A 25,726-nucleotide genomic window follows, 5' to 3' on the forward strand; every position below is an offset into this window, starting at 1 on the left:
GAAGCGGGAAACTTCGAATTGGGAACCAGTGGTCCGCGCTGCTCGCACGCCGCCCCACCTATCCCCGTTTCCTTCTCTACTTCTATTTAGGGCTCTTACTTCAGGCCCCAATGACTCACATTCATCCCCCCACGCCCGACGCACACCCAAGGCGGCTGCGGCGGCTGCGACGCGCTTTCTGTTTCATTCCCCTTCCCAGACGCCATGGACGAGGTTAGGGCAAGCTCTGCTTGGGTCGCCAGCCGCTCTTCTCACGTCGTCGTGGATTCTTCAGGTTCTCTCTTCTCTGCTCGAGTTTTTATTTCCCGTGTTTAGTTTGTAGAGGAGGTTTATTCAAAATTTGTGGTCTCGTCGGCTGCATTTATAGTCGAGGCTCCGCAGGCCTTTTGTGTGGTAGTTTCAAGTGCATTTGTGTGTTTAATGATCTGATTGTGTATTTACGTACTACTTAACTTCAGCTATGCGGTTTGTACGCAGGAATAGAGAAAGTCGTGGACAATATTCTCAACTCTATCCCGAAAGTTGAATGGGATTTTGAAGGGATTCATTATTTTGACAATGGTCCACTCACCGTTCAGTATCTATTTGTTTTGGATGCATTGAATTTTTGTTTTTGGCCAGGTACGCTGTTATCCTTTCTACAATTTATGGATTGATTTCGGCGTGAGTTACATTCTGATTATTTATGATGGGTGATACATCATTTTTGACAAGACTTGTTTATTAATTACTTCTTTTGGTCATGATAGCACTGCTTCAAGGCATTTTGTATTGGGTTTGTTAGAAAGTGGCTTTTGAATGGCTTCTGCCAAAATTGCAGTTGTTTATCTACTGTCTCCTTCTTAGTCGGCCAATTACAATTGATATAAGCTTTGTACTAAGCAGTAGATGGCCATTATCTTGGGCAAGCTGTACTACTGCTAAGCAAATTGGTTTTAGTTCATTGCTCGAAACTAATCAATTGCATGAGAATAAAATGGTGCAAAGAAACTTCAAAGAAATTCATGTACTTCATACAGAAAAGCCCTATGCTCAGTTGATGATTTGATAATGAGACATTTCCCTCTACATGGGCATCTGATTCCTCTCGGCTGTCTGCCTACTTAGCTGTTGATTTTGTTCAGGGTACTGAGCTGTGACTTGATGATTCATGACCTCTTTTCAATTTTATAGAAGTTTGACACATTCATATTGTAATTATCAAGACTGCATTTAGATATTTTAAAATGAACTCAAGTTTATCCCATGCAAGTGGACAGCTCAATATGCTTGTGTTGCCCTAGCAAAGGAAATCTGCTTCCAGTTAGTTGTCCGATGACATTCCAGCCAGTCATTCTCTCAACAGCTGAATATGATTGTGTTGCACCTTCATAAAGTGCATTTCAGTGTAACTTTAGAGACTTGTGATGTAGTTTACCTTTTTAATTAAGGTCTGGTTTTGTCTTGGTCACAGCCATACTATTGCAAGTTCATTGTCGACTATAAAGACATACAGCAGTAATCTAATAGGCCTTTATTCCTTATACCAAAAGAACTTTGTGCTGACTTTTTTTCTTTTTGAATTCTTGGAACTCCATTCCTAGTGTGTGTGGTTGAGTGTCATAAATTATTGGCATTATATAAATATCCTTGTTCTTGTAGAAAAGAAAATCAGTTAAGAGACTCTTTCTGGCAGTGTTAGGACCTCATCCAATGCACAAAGGCTTTCCCTCATGATCATTGTGTTGATCTTGATTGTGGTCATTTGTGCTGGTATTGGCATGGAAGAACTTTTCGAGCTTGATTGTGGATTCTGTTTGGTGGTGGTGGCAATTTCATGGCTTCACCTTTTCCCAATGTTGTAGCCCATCTGCACACTTCAAGAAAAAAATCATTTAAAAGCTTTTTATGCTTTTTAATGTGAGGCTGCAGCACTCTTATTAGTGTCATTTGACTCATTCCAACTCCTACCACTACCTATCACTTGTAGTAAAATTGTTTCTTGAAATTCCCATAGGTCTTAATAGTGCATTGACTGTATTTCATGTGGTTAGTGCCCTTAATTTCACACCCCTGTACCTGAGTGGAGTTCCTTGAATTTGCTCTCAGTGATTGCCATTTGTTGCTTTAGTTAGCTAAGCTACTTTCTCATACATTGTTCCTTGTTAGTAATAAAGTGCCATCTAAAAGGAAATGAGGAGCCTCTTGCTCGAACAAGTATTTCTCCTCAGCTGTACATACTTCTTTGGCCATTTCATGCGTGTTTTGATGTTGTAGACTTGTAGTCCTTCCACATAATTGCTTTCTAGTTGTAGTACCCTGTATATTACACCCCCTTTTTTGCTTGCATTGTGCTCAATAAACAAATGATTAAATTTGATCTAGCCTTGGAATCATTCCACTCTTCAAGTTTCTTGGTGCATACTGCATAGTGGCTAATGTTGTGAGGCTTATACCTTGTTAGTTTGTTGAAGGTACATTACTTTGTAGACTTGCTTATGAGTGGTTGTAACATTATTAGTGGTACCTCTCCTCTCTCTTTGCGCATGCATGCAGTCATCCAAAAAAAGAAAACCACATGCGCACACGCACCTAAAAGCAAGTGTCTATACTCTGACTAATTCTCATATTATTGGATGTAATCTTGGAGCCAACCCATCAGACTCTGATGAGCAATCCTTAGAAGCCACAAGCCAGCAGAGTGAAGTTGAATGCTTTTCTCTCTAATTACATGATCTAAATATTGTGAAACTATTGTTTGCTTATTTCCATTTCTAAACTATCATCAAGTTTTAAATGTTCATTTTGGAATTTCCTCCATTACAAGCTTTTCTATGAGATATGTGTTTCTACATAAGGTATGGTTATTTCCATGAGAAAAGGTTCAGTTGTGCAAATTGAGTTTCTAGAAGATCCATTTTGTAGACATGGTGTTTCATAGCCGAGTTCAATCTAGGAATTTTTCAATAGGTTTTATGCTGTTCTTTTTCTGTCACTAGGTGCGATTGTTTGTTGCTAAACAGTTGCCCATGCTTTCAAATCATAGTTTAATGGTTTTATTTTATGTACTTGAAAATAGTTTTTTCAGTGCAGTCCATCTGCATAAAATGGCACTGAATTCAGGCAGACTGCTGAAGTGGGTGATGATTTTTTTTTTTCTGATTCCATAACATAAAAGTCTGATTGACTATGGATTGGTTTCAAGCGGATGGTCTGATGAAGCTGTGCCCAATAAGATTCCCAATATTCTATAAAAAGGGCAATGAAGAAAACATAGTTTTGAAACTCCGTGACATATCTGTGCTTTGGGCAATCATCATCAATATTCATGTCATTGTTTAGATGGCATGTTACTCCTAACAAGCTGATGCACGAGTTACTTGTTTTTTAACACATAATGCATGGTTGCTAAAGTGTGTATGCTATGATTGATCATAACATAATTGTTCTTCTAGTTGCCACAACTTTTCATTCACCAAACCTATACCCTGGCAGAACCCTTCTCATGTTAGGCGAGTTGAGTTTGGACTACCATGTAAACCTAGGGAAGGATAGCAAACAAAATGGCACAATAACACATGTCAACCTAAGCAAGCAAGAATAGCCTACCCTTGGGATAATCTTTCCCCATTTCTAAACCTGCATTTTCATTTTTTAACTAATGGTCATGATCAAGCATGTGCCCTCGATCCAACTCTAGGAGTAATATAAGCAAGTAAACAACTATTAGGAGGTTTCCTACTTGTGTACAAGAAATGCTAGCCCTAAAATTCAACTTTCTTTCAAATTTATAAGAAAACTTTCTATATGTGGAAAACTTTCTTAAAATCCATGTTTTTCTTGTATGCATGCAAAACTCTGTGTTACTTGAGTGCATGATTTTGAACAGCTGATAGATGAAATAAAGGTTTGAAATGGTTATGAGAATATGAAGGCAAAAATATAATTCCTCTTGGAGAAATATGCATGCCTTCTGAAGCCCTTGGGTCATCATTATTGGAATTGATTTGGGTAGAAAAGCTCTTGTGACCAATCACGTTGAGCTTTCTTCTAGTCAAATCCTTGGATTATGGGTGTGAAGTATTTTAGCATATTCAATAATCTTTAAATGTTTGCTGCTTGTGAGATTTGGCTGGCTCACAGTAACGTAAATGTATGATTACTCATCCCCTACCCCATCGAGTTTGAGATTGAGTGAGAAAGTGGTTTTGCCCTTTTTATTTATTTCTTATTATTTATTTATTTTTATGTCATTTTCCTAGGGTAACATATGCTTGAAACACTTTCTACTTCTTATTTTACATATTTTATAGCACTTGGATTCCCAACTTAAAAAAATAATGAAGAAAGAATAACCATATTCATCACGTTAGATCCAGAGCGTTTGGTTTTCATTTAATTCATCATAAAAGAAGAAACTGTTAGTTTAACTTATCCACTAATGCTTTTATTGAGTGCCATCTGCTGCATGCACCATCACTTTGCCAGAATCTGAAGACATGAAAATTTTAAATTGAGGCCTTGGTTGCATATGATACATGCACACACGTGCAAATCAATAACATTTCTAATTCTCTATTCTCATTCTATTCTTAATAGACAAGGATTTAAATTATGATCATTTGGCTTTGGGGCTAAAGGAAGCATTGGAAAATGACAAATCTGCGTTTGATGCTGATCGCCTGCAACAGTACACAGGTATTTTGAATTCCCCCTTGATCCTTTTTATTTTATATTCATGAGGTATGGTTACAATAATTTTGAGAAAGAAAAAAGAGAATAGGAGGAAAAATATGGGAAGAAGAATGGATTTAGGTCTAAAAAGAAGAGAAGAACCCAAAGCTAGGGTTTAGAAGAGGACTTGAGTGGAGAGAAAGAAAGGGCATGAGGTTGGAAAAAACTGCAATTGACTCTTCAATAATCTTCATTTCTCATAAAATTTTATCATTCCTTATGTTTCCCAAGTGTCAACTTAGGAGGTGGTATTTGGGGTTGGGGTTTTAAAAAATCATGAAGTGATTGCAAGCACTCTTTTTTTTTTAAAATCAAGTGACAGTGAATTAGAAGAGGGTAAGGGAAGAGAAATTGCATATGATTTTTATAGACGCCTGGAAATCTGGCCTAAATTCTTTTCTCAAAGATGAGCCTTCCTTGAGATTTTCACCATCAACTGAATCCTTACTAGTTTGCTCCCTAGCAAGCAATACAAGTTTCCTCTCCACTTAAGGGTTAACAACCATTTCAAAACCACACAAGCTCACAAGATTACAGAGGAAGGAATATCACTCTTGAGTAAGAAATACAAATCAAACTATACTAGCTTGGAGAATGATTGATATGCAAGACTATAGCTCTCGAATTGAAGTTATTAGAGCTTGCAAATGCTCAATACCTCTAAACATATCTCAATGCTCATTGCAATTTTAATTGGGAAAAAAGCTCAAAGAAAATTACTGTTAAGAGTGGGAAATGGAACAGTCAAATGTGGACCCCAAAAATATTCTTAAGAGGTGTATTATAGAAAGTTTTAGTTCAGGAAAATGGAACTGCTGTCCTTTTTCTTATGTCATCTTTGTGTGGGCAAGATAGTAGGGACTAGAATGGTTGCGATATGATGCAATTCCATTATTGGATCCCAAGTCTCAAGTTTGCCTTTTACCGTGTTTTTATTTTTTTGATAAATAAGTTTTCAATTTACACTGTGTTCTAAACATGGAGTTGAAACCTTGGATTTAGAATTGTATGGATTTGAACAAAATTCATTTTGAATTTGTATTTAGTTCTGCCCAAATCCACATATTTAACCCTAGGGCTCAAATCCATGTTCATAAATGTGGTGTCTATGCTTTTAAAACTTTCAAACAAAATGAAACTTTCATATGTTTCAGTTTAACCCACATTTATCTATTTGAGAACAACTTTAAAATGTTTTCAATTTTTGTTTCAAAATTATACATAAACATACAAATTTTTTTGATAACAAAATAAAATGATTTCATTAAAGAAGGAAGAATATATAAAAAAAAGAGAATAAGAAATCCTCCTAAACAAAACAGACAAAAAAAAAATAGTGAAAAAACGAAGGAAAAAGCATTGAACAAACCAATAAAGTTAGCCAATCTAGTTGGATGTCAGAGAATATCCCTCCTTTAAAGCACCCAGAACTGACACGCTTAGTGCAAAGCTAAGTAATGAATCTAATTCCATATAAACATACAAAAAAAATGTAATAACCCAGTGCACAAGGTTCTCACACCATTGGGGTTTTGGGGATGGCAAGATGCATGCAGTCTTACCTCCATACTTGGTGAGGCTATTTTCGTCATTTGAATCCGTGACCTTCATGTTTTGATGTAACGCTACTGTTGAGTCGAGGCTGCCCCTCTCACATATGAACATTTAGAGCTCTTGAAAACTAAGTTGTAACTAGATTCGCATATGCTTTAAGCTTTTAGATACATTTATATGCTGACCAAAGACCCTTCTAAATATCTACATAAGTCAGACCCAAATTGGCCCTAGTTTACCTAAAATAGCTTCTAAACAATCCCGAAAATGTTTATGGAAATTTTAACACAATTTTATGTAACACAATATTAGCAGTAGAAAAATAAAAAAATCCTCAAAGAAAAATCTGCAAGACCCTCTACAATCCTTATTATAAATTTCCTGAAGTGGTACAAGATAACAAGGAATGAGATAGTAAGAGTTTAATAGCCTTGAATTTGTCAAAAGAAATGGTCCATGATTGCTTAAATTAGTGGAAAAGGATTCATGTAGCCGACCCCACCCACTGGGACTTGAGGTTGGTTTTGTTGCTGTTGTTGTATACAAGAAGACAAGGGAAATTGATTTTGGGTTCTGATTTGAGAAGGAAACTGGAAAAAAAGAGAAATTAGGGCTAGATGATTACGGTCCGTGTAATTAAGGATTCAAAAACAAGTTTCCATATTGTTGTTTTTTGAAAATAAAAAGAAGGGATTTTATCATGTATTTTTTATACTCAAACACATGTTTAGTTAACTGTTTTCGAAATTGTTCCTGGAAATGAAAAAAAGTGGAACTGCATTTGGTTAAGGTTGATCGAAGTGGCAATTTGTTGATGTAATAATGATGGTGATGATGATGATCATCACTATTATTATTATTATTATTATTATTATTATTATTATTATTATTATTTTAGTGAAAAATTGGTTATATCCCATACCTGTGTCTTCATTGCATTCAGGAAACTGTACACGGAAACACAGAAAACACCTTAATATCATTTCCTAAAACCTGCATTGCTCAGGGTTGCTTTTGGATACATAACCAAAAGCAGTTTTTTGAAATCGCTTCCAAATGTGAATTTTGTGTATTTTTTTGTGCCTCGCTGTTGTAGATACAAAAAACTATATTCGAACTTTTACAAAACAGCCCCTTAGGGATTTGATCTGATTTGGACACCAATTAATTAGAATAACACAGATAATAAGCATAAAATAATTAGCCTCACAATGATAGGTTCTAACAGTTTTTCGTAGGAAGAAGAAAACCTCTCTGTCTAGGGTTTCGGATTAATGAGTTTGTTGCAAATGTAGATAATTCTTCATTGAAAATCTTTAGAGAAAGTCAATCCAAAGCTTTTATATGCCTCTTGCTAGCTTAACCCGGACAATAAAATAATCTTGACCATTGAACCTAAAACAAACTTCAAAATAAATATCCAAAATACCCCTAAAATAGGACCCATTGGTAAAAACCCAAAAATACCCTTGTGAGATGTACTGATACAGTACTTGCAAACTGTATTCAAACTGCAGCAAGTGAACAGTGTTTTTATTGTATTGTGAACACCACTCAACCTCAAAATTTAACTCAACGCCCAAGTAAAACCTTTTTCATCCTTACCACCAGTAAATCAAATCTTTGGTTGATAAATTCCCTCTTTTTGTTTAATTTCTTTGGCCGCATAAAAAACTTACTGAAATTCCATATTACTTCACGTGCTCATAAGCACTCTCACATTGCTAATGTTTTTTTCCCTGAAATAATAAATGTTCAGAGTAAAACGAGAAATGAACTTGAATTTGTGGTCTCAACTGGAAATCCGAATTTGGTTGCCAAAATAAGTGCTATCTTATTTCGAATTCTATTAAGCTAATGGCAGAGCAAAGACAACTATAGCCTCATTAACTTTGAGCCCAATGTATGTTGCTTTTTATATGAATAATATGAGAAAATACTGCTCATGAATATTTGGAGCAAAAAAGGGGGCCCAAATGGTGCTTAATGTAAATTTGACTTGTTTATAGCCCATTGGATGTAAGGCCCTTATATATCTATAGAAGAAGTAATCAGCGGAATAGATATAATTGACTCATGTCAATTTAGTTAAGTAGACTTTATATGTAGAATCTTTGCCAGCCTCAAACTAGACCAGCAATATTTTAACTTTGGTTACTGGATAGAGAAATCAATGTAAGAACTATTCCCCTTTATTTGAGGATAACATATTGCCTTTTTTTAGAGTATTATATTGTTTGTTCATCCGATATTGGAGATACCTTGGTTACTGGATAAAGAAATCATTGTAAAAACTATTCCCCTTTATTTGAGGATAACATATTGCCCTTTTTTTAGATTATTATATTGTTTTTCATCCGATATTGGAGAAATCTTGTTGCTCTTACTGAGGAGATGAATTTCCATCGATTAACAAATTAATTAGATTAAAAATTGCTTTCAGGTCCTCAGTTACGTGAATTGTTGAAGTGGCCAAGGCTGCTTCCTTTGGAGGATGAACGGGTTCGCTTATTGCATGAGGTAAAATTAAACTTTTCAATTTTAGTTGTCTTAACATTAATCATATTTATTTATATGTATTATGTGATATTTAATCATAATCATTTTTTTTGGGTAAGTGGATTTTTTTCCTCCAGTCGCTTTGATATCATTCAGTTTGTATGGCTCAGGTTGGACTTGAACTAGAACAAAGCTTTGATGGAAAAGCATCTAATCTTGTGAAGTCTTGTGATAAGTCAGCTGTGAAGCTTGTAGCTCTTATTACACGTCACTTTCCTGGTACATCTTTTTGCATTTTTTTTTTTGTTTTTATTTATTTATTCTTCAAATTATTAAATATGATAGCCCCTTGCGTCCTTGACATGGTTGTTTATTGTCCCTTGAACGAAGTAACTTGTGACTTGTGAGGAAACTAAATATTTTAATTTGAATGTTGAAGGCTTCCGAGATCACTCAGTGTACAAAGGCCACCAGGTATTCTTGTATAAAAGGGCTCAGATATTTGCAGCAGATTTATGGGGAGCGTTCAAGGGCAAAAGATATGGCGAGTTTTGTGACATAGGCTCAATTACTATATTTGCGGATTATATTGTTCCTGCTGTACTTCAGCAGCTTGGTGTGCTAAGATATAGTTCATCCCTGGCCAGCAGTATTGAGGCCAATAGTGAAATAGGCTCAGGCAGTGAGGAGGAAGTAGAGCTACGGGCTTGCTCCATATATGCTGTGGAAAAAATGAGGGAATTGATCAAGCTAAAATCTGGGAAGCAGGTATGCTCCAAATCTCTCTTGTATGTGTTTCTTCTATCCAGGTTTTTCTTTGTCCAGCTAATATTTCTTGGAATTCTTTTTCCTTTCGAGTGCATTTTCTTTTAAAAAATGGTAGTGACGAACTTTTAGAGAGACATTCCTGTTTGTGAAACCATATTAATGTCAAATGAGACTGTATTAATAACACAAAACTCTCTCTCTCTCTCTCTCCGTACATATATATATATATACATTTAGGTTTTTGGTTATAGCATGTAGCATTTGCTTTTTGTTCTTTGATCAGTCTTTGAGTTTATGTTGCTCGATAAACATCCGCTCATTGTATTGCATTGTCTAATACCTGTCAATAGTGGTGCTGTTCTATTTATCTGCATGGGATCAATTTCTTTTGTTACATTGTACTGAAGTGTTGACTGGCCTTATTGTCCTTTGCTCCTGTCACTGTTATACTATGAATGAAATGCCTTTTGTTGCTGCAAAATGACGGACAGTTGGGGAATTTTGTTGGCAATTAAAATTTTAGCACACATTCGTGCCACATGCATTAGCAGGACATAGGCAGTGTGTTTTTTGAGCTTAAATTTAAAATCTATCGGAGAAACCTGTACATGTGCTTCTGGAACTGCAAGACTATTAACTTGCATATAGAAAGATCATGATTCCTAATGTTACTGCTTAAAAATTAATTAAATTTTTTGTATTCCCAAAATTTTTGTACTCAAGCTCACTGTCTGTTTTGGAGAAAGTTGGAGAGATTTCCTTTTCTAAACTAGCTTGGAATATGTGAATAAATGAAAAGAAGAAAAACATTGAAGATTATATGGCACATTTAACATTTTAAATCAATATTATGAACATTCATGCCAAATGAAATTTCCTGGTGATATATTTTGATCAAAACTCAATACAATAACATGAGCAATGACACTGTTTTGTGTCATAAGATCCCAACATTATTGATTAGTGCTAACCTCTGTGTGTGTGTATGTGTGTAACTATGATACATTTATGATGATAATTATCACGGGTTGACTCCCTTGAGATTTTCTCAGTCCCAAAGTCAAACATATTAAAAAAAGTAAAAGTTATCTGTTGCTCCTATTATATTTAAGTATGACACTAACAGTTGTGAAAAATTATATAATTAAAATTCAAATGTCGAATTGTTTAATGAGATGGTCTAGGCCTAATATCGGAAGAAGAGACCATCCATGTCATTGTCCACTCGAAAAACCTCCACTCTCATTTTTTTTTTGTTTGTGTATGTTTTTTTAACAGATTTCTCGAAACATAAACCAGAAATTCGTTTCACTCTTTTCACGGCATAGTTTTAATTGATGAGTTCTAGAAACAACATCTTTTATTTAAAAACTCTAGACAACCAAAGTTCAAATCTAGGTTTTGAGGGTTTTAGAGGATGCACTTATCTTATATTTGGAACCTCCTTTTTTTTCTTATAAAGTGGGGTTGAGGGTGGGGAAAGTCTTATTGCATAAGCCGTCCCCTTAACAACCACACCCTCTGCCTCATTTTACCTGGAGCTGTGTTTCTCCATCAATTATACCCTTTCTTTTCCTTGTTCATTCAATTTGAGGTTCAAAGGCTTATTATTTTTTTTTTAATTTATGTATCAAATGTTAAGGATACTAATTAATTTTCATGCTTTTAGGCATTGTGGGAAAGAATGCCTCTCTCTCTCTCTCTTTTTCCCGGTTTTGGGGGGGGGGGGGGTTGGTGGGGGTGATCCTAAATGAAATTTGAGTGGACCAAGCAAATTGATGAATTATAGATTACATTAGGCCCTTTAAGAATAATTTCTTAATCAACTCCTAAAAAAGTCATTTAAGCATTGAATCACTGATAATTGCTGCATTTGCACTCAATGTTGATGCCTTCCATGTCTTTGTAATTGAAAATTGCTTTAAAAATATGTGAACCATGTTGTGCTTGGGAGGCTCGCCAATGTTGGTATTGTAACACCCACTGCACAAGGCTCCCATGCAGTTGGGGAACGGGGAGGGCAGGACATATACAATATTACCTTCGATTGTTTCTGTAGTTTGAACCTATGCCCTTCAGGTTTGGATGTATCACCTTTAACATCGAGTTAGTGTTGCCAATATTGGTCCCGTAAGAAATTTCTGGGCTTTGAAGGTTGTGGGGGGAAATGATTGTGCACTTAGCTCTAAGGCTGGAATGTCGGAAGAAAACGTCTCTAATTACAGTTTTGCTCCTCTCCCTCACACACATAGGGTTTTACATAATTGACATCAAATGATTCTAGTATTCTACCAAACAAGTAACAACAATACTTCAATCGAAGCTGCTGTGATATCATATCATCATCATGGGGTATAGCATATTGCTACATTACCTGTGAAATTAGTGATTTATTTCAATGTAAAATGGTAACAAATTCATCTTTATTGTGGTTAATATGGGGTAGTTTGGAATATATGATTTTGTGCAGTGGCAAATCATAATAATTATGGATCAACAATTGTAGAAGTAATTTCACAGTTGTAGAAGGAAAACATTATTGAACCATAATTTTCATAATCTCCTGATAGTTGTTGATTTTGTAAAATTTGTTGATAGTTCCAATATGGATATTGTATATTCTATTGATAGTTTATACATATATTAGGTGGAGGTCTTGATGCTCCTTTTATTAGTATATCTTTTGTGCTTTCAAGATGCCTCTCATGGCATATTTATATATTAATAAACTAACATCTTTTTCCAATTAAAAAGTGTAGACATGAGAATTCATTAGAAGTGAATATTTTGAAAGCATATCTTAGGGTGTATTTTCTATTGGCAGACAATGATTCCCATGTGTTATTAGGAACTCTTATATGGCGTTTCCTGTTGCATTAATTTTTTTTCCCGTGTTCATTTTTCCTTGTCAATAATATTTTCATACATTTTTTATCATTGTGCTGTATTCCATTCTATGTTATTATTTTTTTTGCAGCAATTCAGAAATTCGTTTCTCAGTTTTATTCCCTTTTTTTGTACTTCTATTCTTTTAATTCCAAGGCTTCTTTTTACAGGTCTTGAGCGTTGAGTTGGATCTTTGGCTTTGGTCTTTCGGTATCCAATGCCCATCTCTCCAACACCATCGAACTCTTTCTATCTATTATTGAGTATTTTATATTGGCGTTGGATTTTGAGGTATTTTCCTTGGACAAATGCGATGATTAAATCATGGCATCCTTCTTTTCGGCTAACCGTCCTTCACTTTAGGAAACAATACTCATAAAATTTTGAAAAGTTGGTCAGCTTGTACTAATTGTTGCCTTGATGTATATTAAGATTCCTTTCTTGGTGCTTCTCAAAGAAAGCCTGAGTAGGGGCTTCGTGGAGTTGTGCATTGGCTCTCAACCCATGGAATTTTGTTGCAAGAGTTATTATGATAGCATTAAACTAAAAATTGCATGAAAGAAATACTTCATGCTTAGTTGTCTAACAGAACAACTAGTTTGCTAAATGCTGTGTTCGCTGTAGACATCATTCTTTTGTTATTGTCTTTTTTACATTAAACTTGGGAGATGTTTATTGTTTTATGTGCTTATTGACGAGTAATTATGAGAAAATTTTGGAAACCAGTTAAGGAATATAAGGGTCTGTTTAGTATCATTGTTGTTTTCTGTTTTTGTTTCTTCATAGTGAAAAAATAGATTATAAGAACACATTTGTTTAGGTGCTGTTTGGTATCACTATCAAAAATTAGAGAAACCAAAACTGGAAACGAAAACCAAAAATCAGAAATAGAAACTAAAACCTAGAAACTAGCAACCCGTTTAGTTAACATTTATAAAACTAATACAAATTAAAAACTTAATTAAAAATGCTGATTTTTATCTTTAAAAATATGATTAAAATGAAAATATTATAAATAAGACACATTAAAAAAATTACTCTAAGAAAATTAAAATTTATTATAATTATTTTACTTTAATTGTTCTACTTTCAAATTTTCCTTTACAAAAAAAAGTTTATTGGACATGGCAATTGAAAATTGTAAAAGTATTTTGTAATTGGCTTTATTACTATTTTTTTCAAATTTACTTTGTTTTTTCTTTTAATTATATTTAAATTCACATGATCATTTAATTTTGATTTTAATGTAAAAGTGTATAAAATGAATAATTTAATAAAAAAAAATCATTTATGGATGTTAAAATTTCTTGCAACAGGTTGCCAAAACAACTGAAAATCGTAAAATCTGATTTTCAGTTTTTTGGCAAACAACCGAAAGTCGGCAACAAAAATAGGAAACTGACAGCATAAACAAACTTGTTTTTATAATTTGTTTCTTCACTGAAAACACATAAATAGAAAACAGAAAATAACAACGATACCAAACAGGCTCTAATTTACCCTTCTCCATGCACCTCGGTACCTCACATGAAATGGTTTGGTGAGCTCATTGGAATCTTTTTCAGTTTTGGCATTTTGGTTCTGCCAATTGCCAAAACTAATAATGTGATTGATCCAGTTATTGTCTTACAGATATCGGTAATAGACTTAAATAATGTAAACTTTAGCTTCCATACATTTCTAATGAACTAGTAGAGTGATCAAATGTTGTAATGATGAATTTAGATCTTAATAGAGCAGAATGGGAAAAAAAATTCTTGCAAATGATCCCATTGGTTTTTTTCTTTTTTGGGCTGGGGATGGGGGGGATTGATATTTTTGATTGGGGAGATCCAACCAAGAAAGCTGAGCTAATGCTTGATAACCATCCTTATTGCAAAACATGTTTTCTAGTATTGTATAAGAAGCATGCACTATTTGGAAACTTAATAGTTGAATTAAGGGCAAGCAAAACCATGTTGGATAAAATACAATAAATCATTATGAGATGTCCATGAATGTCAATATTTATTAAAACATCGAAACTCTGAAAAATTTCAAAAATTTTATGATGGGCTAAAAGTTTTGGATTTTTATTATATTAACCATTTATTAAATTGTTGGAGTCAAAATGTGATTTCAACTTGCATCTTAGTCTAATTGGGTTTTGATTTGGCTTTTTGCATTTTGTTAACTTGCCATGGTTTGCCATAGGGGGAGCCAAATTCAAAAGAAAAGTGGACTACAAGCAACTTTGGAGGCTTAGGGTTTAGGAGATGATTAAATGATGTTGCAATAATCCTGTTTGGTCAAATAAGAGAAACACCAGCAATCCTACTAATTATTCCAAGCACAAAATTTTTAAAATTTTTCCAAAAAATTTATTGAATGGATGAGGTCCAAATAGCTGCATAAACCCTTTTTCATTGTAAAGTCTAATGCTGATTTGTTGATGCACATATACTTAGATGCAGCTCGAGTTTTTGTTGTGAAGTTGAAAATGGGGGACTTTGCTAGATAGCATATGAAATATTATTGATAATTATGCATGATATTTTTTCTTGGCAGTCAATGTCATGTTGGAAATAGTTTTTTGATGTAAGAAATGGATGTTTAAAGTTCGAGGATATTTCCAATAGGCAATAATGAAAAAGTGCCTTATAAAGTAGGAGAAACATTGGGGGGGGGGGATTTAGCTTGGATTATCGTGCAGGATACTGAGGAATGTTCTACAATGTTGGGTGCCCATATTTGGGATTTCATGGAAATCCTACGTGGTAGGCATATTGAATTCTTAAGATATCCCCAAAACATGGGCATTCGATGCCCACCTGAAACTTAAATGTTAGGAGTCAGGACTATGCCTTGACCAAATGTAGGCATGGTTGTTCTTGCCATAGAGAGTGTCATAGGGCTGAATTTTCACGTGGGTTTTTAATCTGTGATGAGACCAAAGCCATACTTGGTTACAACCAAATTACCACTTGAATTTGTTGGTTAAACAATACTGTAAGTGTTCATCACGAAAATGCGCACACAAGGTACACAGGACATTATAGGAGCAATAGCTCCCAACCCTAATCATTCATCAGATAAAGGAAATATACTCAATCCATGAACACGCCAGAGCACCATGCGAATTCTCTTGGTGCCTCAGACATGTTAATGGATTCTACCCCTCAACCCCACTGCCTAGGATTTGCTGTATCCAACCAGCATGTGCCACTGGGACACAAAATTCCAATATAAGTGCCTCATATTTGTCACAAGGAATTCCTCTCACGTCCTGGGACAAAGTTAGTATAAGCCATCAGTAACTGCCATAATCAGTTTGAATTCCAAGCATGTGTCCGTATGCTTTTCCATTCTATAGTGCATGTGTACTGGAACACACTTGCAACCGACATAGATACTGCCATGCAACCAGTCATATCCAAACTCACATCATATACCTTAACCGTTGTCCAAAGATCCTAAAACATAGTGTGAGGCACCCTTCCTGCAGGAACTTAGCTTATCCAAATCCAATCCATGGATAGTATGATCAAGGTTATGGCCTCATCCATGTCCAACCTTGATCTTTTGATGCATCTAACAAGGCAACCAAGCATAGCTACTCTCGTAAACACTAAGTGCTGCCTGCCGAACCACATTGTGTTTTAACTGACAGATCCCATGCAGGATCATCCATTACAGCCATGCCTGTCACTGCCTTGGCCATGCGGCCATGCCAAACTCTCAAGGGGCTGAAAGATAGCCAATAGGACTTAAGGTCTTCTTGGTCTTTCTATTGACTTAGGCATGCCTTAAGTGCTACATGAAGCACCTTCTGTTTGGGTTTTGTTTTGTTTTTAGTTTTTACTTTTGTTTTTTTGGTCTTCCTTCAACATATGTGTTGCCTTGGTCATCTTTAAAAGAGCAAAAAGCATGTGTATTTTATGAAATTAGTGTCGAGGCAGTTGAGTACATAAGCTTTCATGTTTGTTTTTATTGGTCTACTCTATTTAATTTCACATCAGCTGCTAAGTAACATCAAGATGATGAATAGGATGTTAATAACGCATGCTAGAGGTTGTAGGGATCACCTTTGTATTTTCAGTTTTCCAACTGGATGGAAGATGAGCATCCCCTTATGGTCATAGTTATGGATGCCATTTACTTCCCTTTCAGCCATGTGGGGTTGGGGTCATAGTTATGGATCTTCTATTTGCCATTCACTTCCCTTTCAGCCATGTGGGGTTGGGGTCATAGTTATGGATCTTCTATTTGCCATTCACTTCCCTTTCAGCCGCGTGGGGTTGGGGACTTGGGCTAAAAATTGCAAGGAACAACTGGATCAAAGTTCTCGCAATCTGTTTTCTTTATTTGAATGTGTTCCTGATTGCTTAAAATTTATTAGGTGAAAATGTCATTTTGAATTGGGATTTTTTCATTAGATTGAAGAATACTAAACAGTTTAAGAGTACACATGATACTTACCCATAAAATTTATCATTAATACTACCTAACAAGAGAAAAATTATCCTGTCCACAATTCAAACTTTTCATCTATAAATTTTGCAATACGATTATAAGGAATAATGACTTTTAGGCGTGTATGTTGTTAAGTAACCACTTAGTCTCAAAATCTTGAGCACTTTTGAAATGTTAGGGGTAGGCAAACAATGTATATCAAGCTACCAGAACCCCCACTCCATTGCACGTGTTAATACAAACAAATAGCACAACACGCTAACACCATACATCAGGAAAACAAATGTAATCCTGCTTATTTGCTTCTTCTATTTAGTTGTCTTGATAATAGTTATTTTGTGGCACTTGGGTTCTTTGTAATGGGCAAGCTTCCATCATAAGTGCATTTGAGGACATCTGGATTTCTTACTATCCGCGGCCCAATTGGTACTTTGTTGGTTTTTGGACGAACATCCTGCGCACCACAACTGTTAGCTTCCAAGATGCATGAAATCAAACATGTTATTGCATTCCAAAATTGAGTCCTTGTTCACGCGATAACTTAAATGCTGTTGAACTTGTTAAAATTGATTCTAAGCGAATCTTGATCACTTGAAGGAAGTAGAATTAACTAGGAGCATGTAAGAAGAATCTCAAATTCTTCACTTATAAGTTTAGTTGGGTTGGAAGTGCAACGTGTATGGATATCTAGTTGATGGGAATCGTCTATTAAGAAAAGAGAACTAACGAGCACGAGGGTTTCTCTTTTCATGTTATAAATTATCATTTTAGCCAAACATTTTTCACATTTACGATTCCTCAGCTTTTTACCACTTCCTGATGTGGCAATAATGAGTATTGCTGCATGGGATAACTCCTGAATTATTTTCTAGTGAAAATGGAATGATTTCTGTGTCTTACCAAAATATGTAATGTGTTACTTTTAAGTTTCACAAAAGGGGATGGGGATTAATTACCTGGTCAAAGATAGCTGTTGGAATTGCGAGGGTGGCAACAGCGTTGGGGGAGTCAACTATTCCTGAAATCCTTCCTTCACAGGGACAGCATGATAGTAGAAGATACATCTGACAGTAACATTATGTCTACCAGGTCAGTTATGTAGCAAAACCTCCCATTGTCATTGCCATGCATGCATGCACACACACACACACACACACACAGATATATATTTATATATATATATATATATATATGTACATACACATATTGGATGCTTGTGCTTGTGTCAGTTCATGGATTAATTACACATGCAATTCTGGGAGAATTTTAGACCTGTTCTTTGGAGTACCCAAATTTGGAGAGGTAGTCAATGGCATTGAGTACTGCACGCTTGTAAGCAATGCTTGCATCAAGGTAGTGCTGCCTCCCATTCTCATCAACGCTGATGCCCTCAAACACTAACCATTCTGAGAATCTTGGCTCAATAGGGCCTATCTCGAATATTGGGTTTACATGGAGGGGTGTGGGTCCCATTGGTGTAAGGTACTCTTTCATTCCCCCTCTTATAATTTCACATCTGGCAAAAGACAGCAAATGAAATTCCCTTTGGAAAATTTTGGCATAAGTGGAATAATTGAAGTAGCTGAGCTGATTTTTCTTGGATTGAATCAAGTCAAATTGATTAACCAGATTATAAGAGACATTGATATATAATGGACAAAAGCATTCGTGAGATCAACAGGCCTAGTAAAATATATTTTCTTATGCATATAAAGTACCAGAAAAGAGCGAAACAGTTCATACTTACATTGTGGTTTAGAATTTTATTTGGATACTTGTGGGTGGGTAGTTTAGTTGTCAAGTGATCCTTCTCATGAGAAATCTTATTTAGGTTTTGAAAGTAAATCTTGATATTATTTAAGCTTGATATACATTGTTGGCCTGCAACCTAATAGGTTAAGCTTTTAGATGAAGTGCTAATTTAACATGGCATTAGAGCTATGGTTGCCAGGAGGTCCTGGATTCTGGCCCACATTAATGTGTGGTTGTTAAAATTATCTACTCCCTATAATGGTGTTATTTATCAATTATCATGCTTATCCATGTGCAATTGGGCTGCAGCTGCGGGGGAATTTTAAAGCTTGACATACATTGTTGGCCCACAACCTAATTGCTTAAGCTTTTAGGTAAAAGTGGCAATCTATCAGACATAATCAGTGTTGGATCCGTTAATGGCATGGTACTTCTATGGATCTGTTGTGACAATTATAATTTAATCTAGAATCTTAATATTATTTCTCCTTGTATTCCTTGTGATTTGACTGAACCAATGTTGGTCACATTGTTGGAGCTGTTCATTGCATAGTTGTCTCATAAGTTAGAATACTAACTTGTCTTTACCATCTTTAATAATAACTTTCTCGTATGCTTGTCTTGATGTTTGCAGCTCCTAGATAAAATTATTTGTTTGGGTCACCTGAATTATTGCAAGCAATTTCTCTTCTTTGATTCTGAAGTCATCAATATTAGCTTCATGCAATGTTATAAAAGGCACAATTGAGGCACGCCTCAATATGAGATGTTGGTAAAACATCTCTAAAATCCCAGGCTAGTGAAAAGCAAACTTGCGATACAGTAAGTTTCATGCATTTGCTCAAATGGTGTATTTATATTTTTGATTGAGGCTTACACGTTTAAGTTTGTGAATTTGAAGTCAGGTTTGGTAAGTAACCTAGGGCTAGCAAGAGTTAATCATGTGTATTCATAAAAGGGTTAAAAAACGGTTCAATTTGACTGAATTTCTAAAACTTTTGAGCCTAAAAATATCCAAAACAACTGTGAGTTGTATCTTATATAATGAACAGAATTTGAACTTTTTAATGCTATGGTTATCTCTTAGCAAGAACTCGTTGGTTGAGGGCACATTGATGGCAATACTGGATTCTGCAAAGTTCTTCTTTGGTGTGGTCTCATCTGAGCAGGTTTCTTTGGAGGAAAAGGTTTGATCAGTTCAACTTTGTTGTTGCAATTCCGTGGACTTGGTATATCTCTTGGGGGAAGAGTTAGACTTAATGAGAATGAGTATTCAGTCTTTGTTCCTCAATGTTTGAAAACTTGAAAGTAGGAAGTTGGCAGAAACTTGTGGGTAGCTTACAGGATCTGGTAGGGGGATGCAAGTCTAATATTTCTGATCTCAATAGGCTCAGAATGATATTCGAAAGTGGGTAATAATCAATGGAGTGAGGTCATAAAAGGGAGGAGCTGCTGTGGAGTCGCTTGTTTGTGTCTGGCAGTGTGTGAGGTGTGGGAATAATGGGCTTTCTGAAAGGATGATGCTTCAGCAGTTATGGAAGTCAATCACTAGGCTGTGGTTAGGAGCATGGATTTTGATCATTATATTTGGATTTGTGTGAATTTGAATGAAACTCAATACAATTTTGTACAACATTTTGTGCAAACCCACAGAAATCCAAATCCGAGAACCAAACTTCTAACTCCCAAATGCATGGTTATGATTTCTGCAGGGCAACCCTGTAAATGGGCTAAGTAGCTTCTTTAGCCGGCCAAATCGTTTAGTTTTGTTGCACCACAGGCTAAGCTCCGTTAGCCATGGCTAGCCACTCTTAGCCCGTGTAATAAATGTACCCGTAGGGGATTAAATGACCCTAACAAAAGGAAGGTTGTGAAAAGTTTTCTCAATAGATGGCGTGCGTATGCAGTATGTTTATAAGAAACTAAAGTGGAAATCATGAATAGGAGCTTTGCTCAATCCCTATGGAGTTGAAGATAAGCTATAATGGCTGGAACTTGGGGCAGGGGCGCAGCACAACTGATGGCATTTTGATCACGTGGGACTGTAAGGCCGTAAACTATGGAAGTAGTCTGTTTCATGCCTTTTGAGTTCATAGAAGATACGCATAAATGGACATTCACAGATCTTTTTGGTCCAATTGATGATGGGATAAGACGTTTTGTATGAGGATTTGTTTGAGGTCAGGAACAAGTGGAGTCTGGGAGGAGATTTCAATGTCAGCAGGTTTCAAGAAGAGAGAAAAAGGTGCTCCAAAACAACAGTAGTAATGAGGGAGTTCTCCTAGGTTATTGGCCAGCTTTATTTAGGATTTTCCATTACATGGTGGACCATTCATATGGTCAAAATTCAGGTTGTAGGTGTCAATGTCCAGAATAGATGGACTCCTCATCTCCACTGAATGGAAGGAATATTTTCCTGATATGTTGCAGCAGCGTCTCCCTAAATCTGTATTAAACTACGCTCTCTTGTGCCTGGACTAGGAGGTATGGCTAAAGGTAAAAACCCTTTCTCTTTTAGAAGCATGTGGCTCAAAGAGGAAGAGGTAGTGGAGTTGATTTTGGGGTTGTGGAACTGCTATGTGGAAGTGGATTCAGGCTCTAAACTGGCTAGAAAAATTAAACTGCTCAAGGATTGAAAAGGTGGAATAAGGATATTTTGGGGAAAATGGTGGACAGGATCTCTCAAGTCTATGAAGTTAAGGAGCTAGACATTCAAATAAAAAATGGGTCCATGTATGAGGAAACAGCTAACGGAAGACCCTTTTTGGACATGGAGTTCAGCACTATTAGTGAGGATGACAGAGATTGGCTTGAGAGTCCCTTTCTCTCAAGTCAATGAAATTTAGGAGCTAGAAGAAGTTAAAATAGAAAACGGTTCCTTGTATGAGGAAATAACAAACAGAAGACCCTTCTTTGGATGATGTGGAGTTCAGGCTATTAATGAGGATGATAAAGACTGGCATGAGATCCTTTCTCTCAAGTCCATGAAATTAAGGAGCAAGACATTAAAATAGAAAATGGGTCCTCATATGAGGAAACAGCTAATAGAAGACCCTATTTTGCAACATGGAGTTCAGCACTATGTGTGAGGATGATAAGAGATTGGCTTGAGAGGTCCTTTATAGATGAAGATTTGAGGCAGCTTTGAAGACATGCTAAGCAGCTAAGGTGATAAGGCCGCTGATCCTGATGAAATGACTATTGAGTTCCACAAGCACAACTGGTACAACATCAAAGGTGAGCTGATGGTGGCCTCCTATCACTTCTTTGAGCATTGAAGTTTGAAAATGGTCTAAGTACAACTTTCATTGTGCTTATTCTTGAGAGGAGTGGGGGCCGTGGGTCTGAGGACATTAGGAATTTCTGGCTGGTCAGTTTGATGGGGAGTTTCTACAAGTTGCTAGCTTAGGTGTTGGCTCTTAGACTCATGGACTTGGTTGGGAAAGTGGTCTTGGATGGTACAAATCATAATGCTTTTGTACCTTGGAGGTCAATTCTTGATGCCATTTTGGTTGCCAACGAGTTTGTAAAGTCAAGAATTTGAAGCCAAGAACCCGTGGTAATTTGCAAAATGGATTTTAAAAAGGCTTATGATCATGCCCGCTGGGATTCCCTTTTGTCCTTGTTGCATATAATGATGGGGTTTGGAGAAAAAGTGGAGGAGTGGATCAATTTTTTGCGTCCCAATTAATGTTAATGAGTCTCTTAAAAGTTTTGCTTGAGAACTCTTGACGGTTGAGACAGAGAAATAATATCCCTTTATTTTTTTTTTTTTAAATTTATTTTGGTCATGGAAGTCCTAACTCATATTCTAAGCTAAACAGTGGAGGGAGGCTTCATCAGAGGCTTTTGAGTTTGCTGAGTACTAGCTTAATTCTAGAAAATTATCTTTTGAAGTGCGGATGAAGAAGAGAGTTGGCTACCTTAAAGTTATGTTTGTTTGTGGAATAGCTATTCCTTGGAATAAGATGAAACACAATAAGAAATTTGGGAATGGAGGTAATAGATATTTCTTATATGTTCCTTATTATTTTATGGAACATATAATGAGAAAGGAATAGACATTCTTATGGTGAAATAGGGAATATTTATTCCCTTTCTATTCCTCGTTATGGATGCATAAAAAGTTTCACTTTGTTATTTTCTTTACGGTAACAGAATATTTTTTATATAACTAATTGTAACTAATTTATTACAACTAATTGATTCCTAAAATAGGCATTCTTCTAATCAAATGTAACCTGAATATATTTTCTTTAAGTTTGAAGCTTTATTAGGTATGAGAAGTAATATAAAGAGTGAGATCTTTCCTGTTGGAAAGATCCACAATGGAAATATTCTTGCTACAATTTAACAATTCTTGGTTGAAAAATTGGTAAACTCCCAACTAATGCTTGGGAATACTGCTTCTTTTAATTCAAAAGCAATGTGGGATGGGGTGGTTGAGAGATTTCAGCGGAAGTCGGTTGGATAGAGGTTTATGCTTTTTGAAGGGGGAAGACTCATGTTTATCATAAGCACATTGTCTTACCTCCCCACCTATTTCATGTTTATTTCTACTATGCCTTAAGCTATTGCCAAAAATTGGGAACATCTGATGGGATTTTCTTTGGGGCATCCCAAACAAGGATTGGAAAATCCACTAACTGGAATTCAATTGGTAGTCCTATAAGACACGGGGGAGAGGGGCTTTAGAAGAGTGTAGTCAATAAAAAAATTGGGCAAAATTAACAGGGCTGGTTCACACTTCACAGTGGAGGTTATAACATATGAAGTTGGTCTTTGGAAGGGATTACTTAGGGAAATGCAAAGTGCAGCTTTCAAAATTGATTGGCTTTGAGATTAGCAATGGTAAGTGTATCTGATTCTGTTTGGATGTCGTTTGGGGATGAGGCACCAAAATTATCAGTTTTGTTGCTTACCCAGTTTTGTTCAATTTGACTATAAACAAAAATGAGCTGGCTGTTAATGCCCTTTCTGCAGGAGAGGATGGAGTAGTATGGAATCTCAATTTAGAAGGGATATTTTGTAGCATTTGGTTTGCCAAATCAGGGTCAAAATGGAAGTGGAATTCACATTGTTTCATTTTTGTAAATAAGGGCAGAGTTGCATTCCATTTAACAGAACGGTGATTCAATCACTCATCTATGGAAATCATGATCACCATTCCGTTCTTGCCTCTTTTTTCTTAAAGATCAATATAGCCTCCATGAAATAACACGGCTCCAAATATACCCATGCCTAATAAACAATCAAAGCATCCCTCTTCGAAGCCCATTCTGCATTCTAATCCTTCCACCCTATAATTGCCTCTGTTTTTTCTCTCCAACATCCACCCCATGCATTCTCTCCATGACCCCCAAATTGCCACTCAGATCTCCACCCTTTTTGCTGCCTTGACTTGGGTGTTGGTGACAACTTCTACTAATGGCTCTAAGACACCTCCTTATCCTCCAACCCCAATCTCCAGTTTGTTGTTGTCTGCTTCCTTCTTGTTGTTGCTCTCTATCTCTCCCGTGCCTTATTCCCTATAGGGTTTTCCATCTTCAAGGCAATCCTTCTTGCCCTCTAATTCAAAAAGATCACTGTCAAACTCCATCAGAAGGGCTTGAGTCATTGGGGTTGCAGAGTTATATTATAGCAAAATAACTCAAATGCTCAGTGAGTTTTAAGATGGATTTCTATGAGTTTTGTGTGGTTTGGAGGCAAGGTGGGGAAATGTTCAAGGATGCTGATGGTATTGAGTTGACCTAACCCATCTAACTGGAAGTGGAAGTTGAAAGTGCTGGAAAGGAAACAAAAGTTAATGAAGGGAGGATTTCCATGCTGTGGGAGATGCTGTGCCCAAGCATGAGTTTAGATAAATGAGTTTGTATAATTGTCTGTTTTGCATAGTGCAATTTGTAGGTGGCATGTTTAATTTCAAAAGGAGATGCTACTCGTATATACATTTGTTGAATAGATTAATTGGTCATGACATGTCTATAGTAATGGTTTATACTTGAAAAATTGCAAAAATAAATGATTTTGCATCAGGGGAATTTTCAAAAAATGACACAATTTCCAGTTCAGTCTGGCCACTATTCAAGGATAACAAACATTATAAAGGAATTGGAATTGCAATTTTGAAAGAAATTTTGCATGATATCCAAATGCAGTATTCACACTAAGATTGATTTGATTTCTGCCTCAATTCCATTCTTTCCCAATTCCATGGCGTGAACCAAATGTAGTATTAATGATTGGATGGTATGTGATGTGATGGCTTTATTGGGTGAGGATGGCATACAATGGAAGGCATGGGAAAGATCCCTTTTTTGTTTTTTGTTTTACCTTAAGTGTTTTTATCAAGCAAGGAGCAGGACAGAAGCTTATGTTCCTTGGAAAGATGTGTGGAGGTCAGAAGTCCCTGCAAGCACCTTCCATTGCTTAGGAAGCAATGTGGAAGGCAATGGAGGGTGGGTGTGGATATTAGAATAGGAAGCATTCCATATGGGCTGGTACTACATGTGTAGTGAAACTAGGGAGAGTACCAATAGTCTTGTCTTTCACTTGCTTTAAGACCATGAGCTGGGGGGTTGGGGGGGGGGGGGGGGGCGCTCATTTGGCGGTGGGTCGGAGTCAGGTGGGTTATGCCCATGGTTTTTAGTCGCAGTAGCGGGTGGCGTAACGTAACGGTAATGGGTATAACGGGAGTAGCAGGTGTTACATAACGGGAAGCGGGTGTAACGGTCGTGAATTTTTTTGAAGCACGCACAACCTTGTGCATATTAGCGTACTTGCATGTTTTAAGCTTTTAACCCTTCTTAGAAAGAGTTTGTGTATTTTGGATCCTTTAGTTCGAGTAACTAAGTTATTTGGTAAGGGTAACAAGTTTACATTTGTTTTAAACCACCATTGATAGAAAAATTATGTGTGTGCGTGTATAAATTCTTACGTGTGCTAAATTAATTAATAAAATAAAATACATTATACACTCCATTAATCTGTTAGACACATAAGACATACGAATAATACAAATATAAAATAGTTAGAAAAGAAAAAAGGTTGAAGTTGAAAAATATAGAACATAAATATCACATTACTAATATTATCAAAATAA

General features: G+C 36.1%; 2 protein-coding genes across 6 annotated transcripts in view; one reads left to right on the plus strand and one right to left on the minus strand.

Annotated features, from left to right (window-relative positions):
• LOC131152469 (uncharacterized) lies at positions 1 to 19,496 on the plus strand. Of its 4 annotated transcripts, none has more exons than XM_058104338.1 (8): positions 53 to 274; positions 478 to 621; positions 4,579 to 4,677; positions 8,711 to 8,787; positions 8,937 to 9,045; positions 9,206 to 9,534; positions 12,591 to 12,711; positions 19,259 to 19,496. In XM_058104338.1, exons 1-7 carry the CDS (start codon positions 205 to 207, stop codon positions 12,681 to 12,683), a joined length of 921 nt encoding a protein of 306 aa, XP_057960321.1. In that variant the 5' UTR covers positions 53 to 204; the 3' UTR covers positions 12,684 to 12,711; positions 19,259 to 19,496. The 4 variants fall into 4 exon arrangements, with proteins under 4 accessions (XP_057960320.1, XP_057960319.1, XP_057960321.1 ...); XM_058104339.1 differs by lacking the exon at positions 19,259 to 19,496 and adding an exon at positions 18,934 to 19,224; XM_058104337.1 differs by lacking the exon at positions 19,259 to 19,496 and having other exon boundaries at positions 1 to 274; positions 12,591 to 13,027.
• The window catches only part of LOC131152443 (uncharacterized), a 21,985-nt gene continuing 13,199 nt past the window's right edge, over positions 16,941 to 25,726 (minus strand). For both annotated transcript variants that reach the window (XM_058104334.1, XM_058104335.1), the window contains exons 5-7: positions 18,145 to 18,388; positions 17,829 to 17,936; positions 16,941 to 17,326 (exon numbers count right to left, since the gene is read on the minus strand). In XM_058104334.1, coding sequence (XP_057960317.1) covers positions 17,204 to 17,326; positions 17,829 to 17,936; positions 18,145 to 18,388 — 475 coding nt within the window. In that variant the 3' untranslated portion in view covers positions 16,941 to 17,203. The remainder of the gene's footprint in view (positions 17,327 to 17,828; positions 17,937 to 18,144; positions 18,389 to 25,726) is intronic.

The sequence above is a fragment of the Malania oleifera genome, chromosome 1 (genome assembly GCF_029873635.1).
Source record: "Malania oleifera isolate guangnan ecotype guangnan chromosome 1, ASM2987363v1, whole genome shotgun sequence".
Taxonomy (NCBI): domain Eukaryota; kingdom Viridiplantae; phylum Streptophyta; class Magnoliopsida; order Santalales; family Ximeniaceae; genus Malania; species Malania oleifera.

Bases quoted from the DNA above. Each gene is read 5' to 3' on its own strand.
- LOC131152469 (XM_058104336.1), top strand. From the start codon at position 205: ATGGACGAGGTTAGGGCAAGCTCTGCTTGGGTCGCCAGCCGCTCTTCT. The intron at 4,678-8,710 runs GTATTTTGAATT...AATTGCTTTCAG, and splicing joins TCGCCTGCAACAGTACACAG to GTCCTCAGTTACGTGAATTG. The intron at 9,046-9,205 runs GTACATCTTTTT...TGAATGTTGAAG, and splicing joins TATTACACGTCACTTTCCTG to GCTTCCGAGATCACTCAGTG.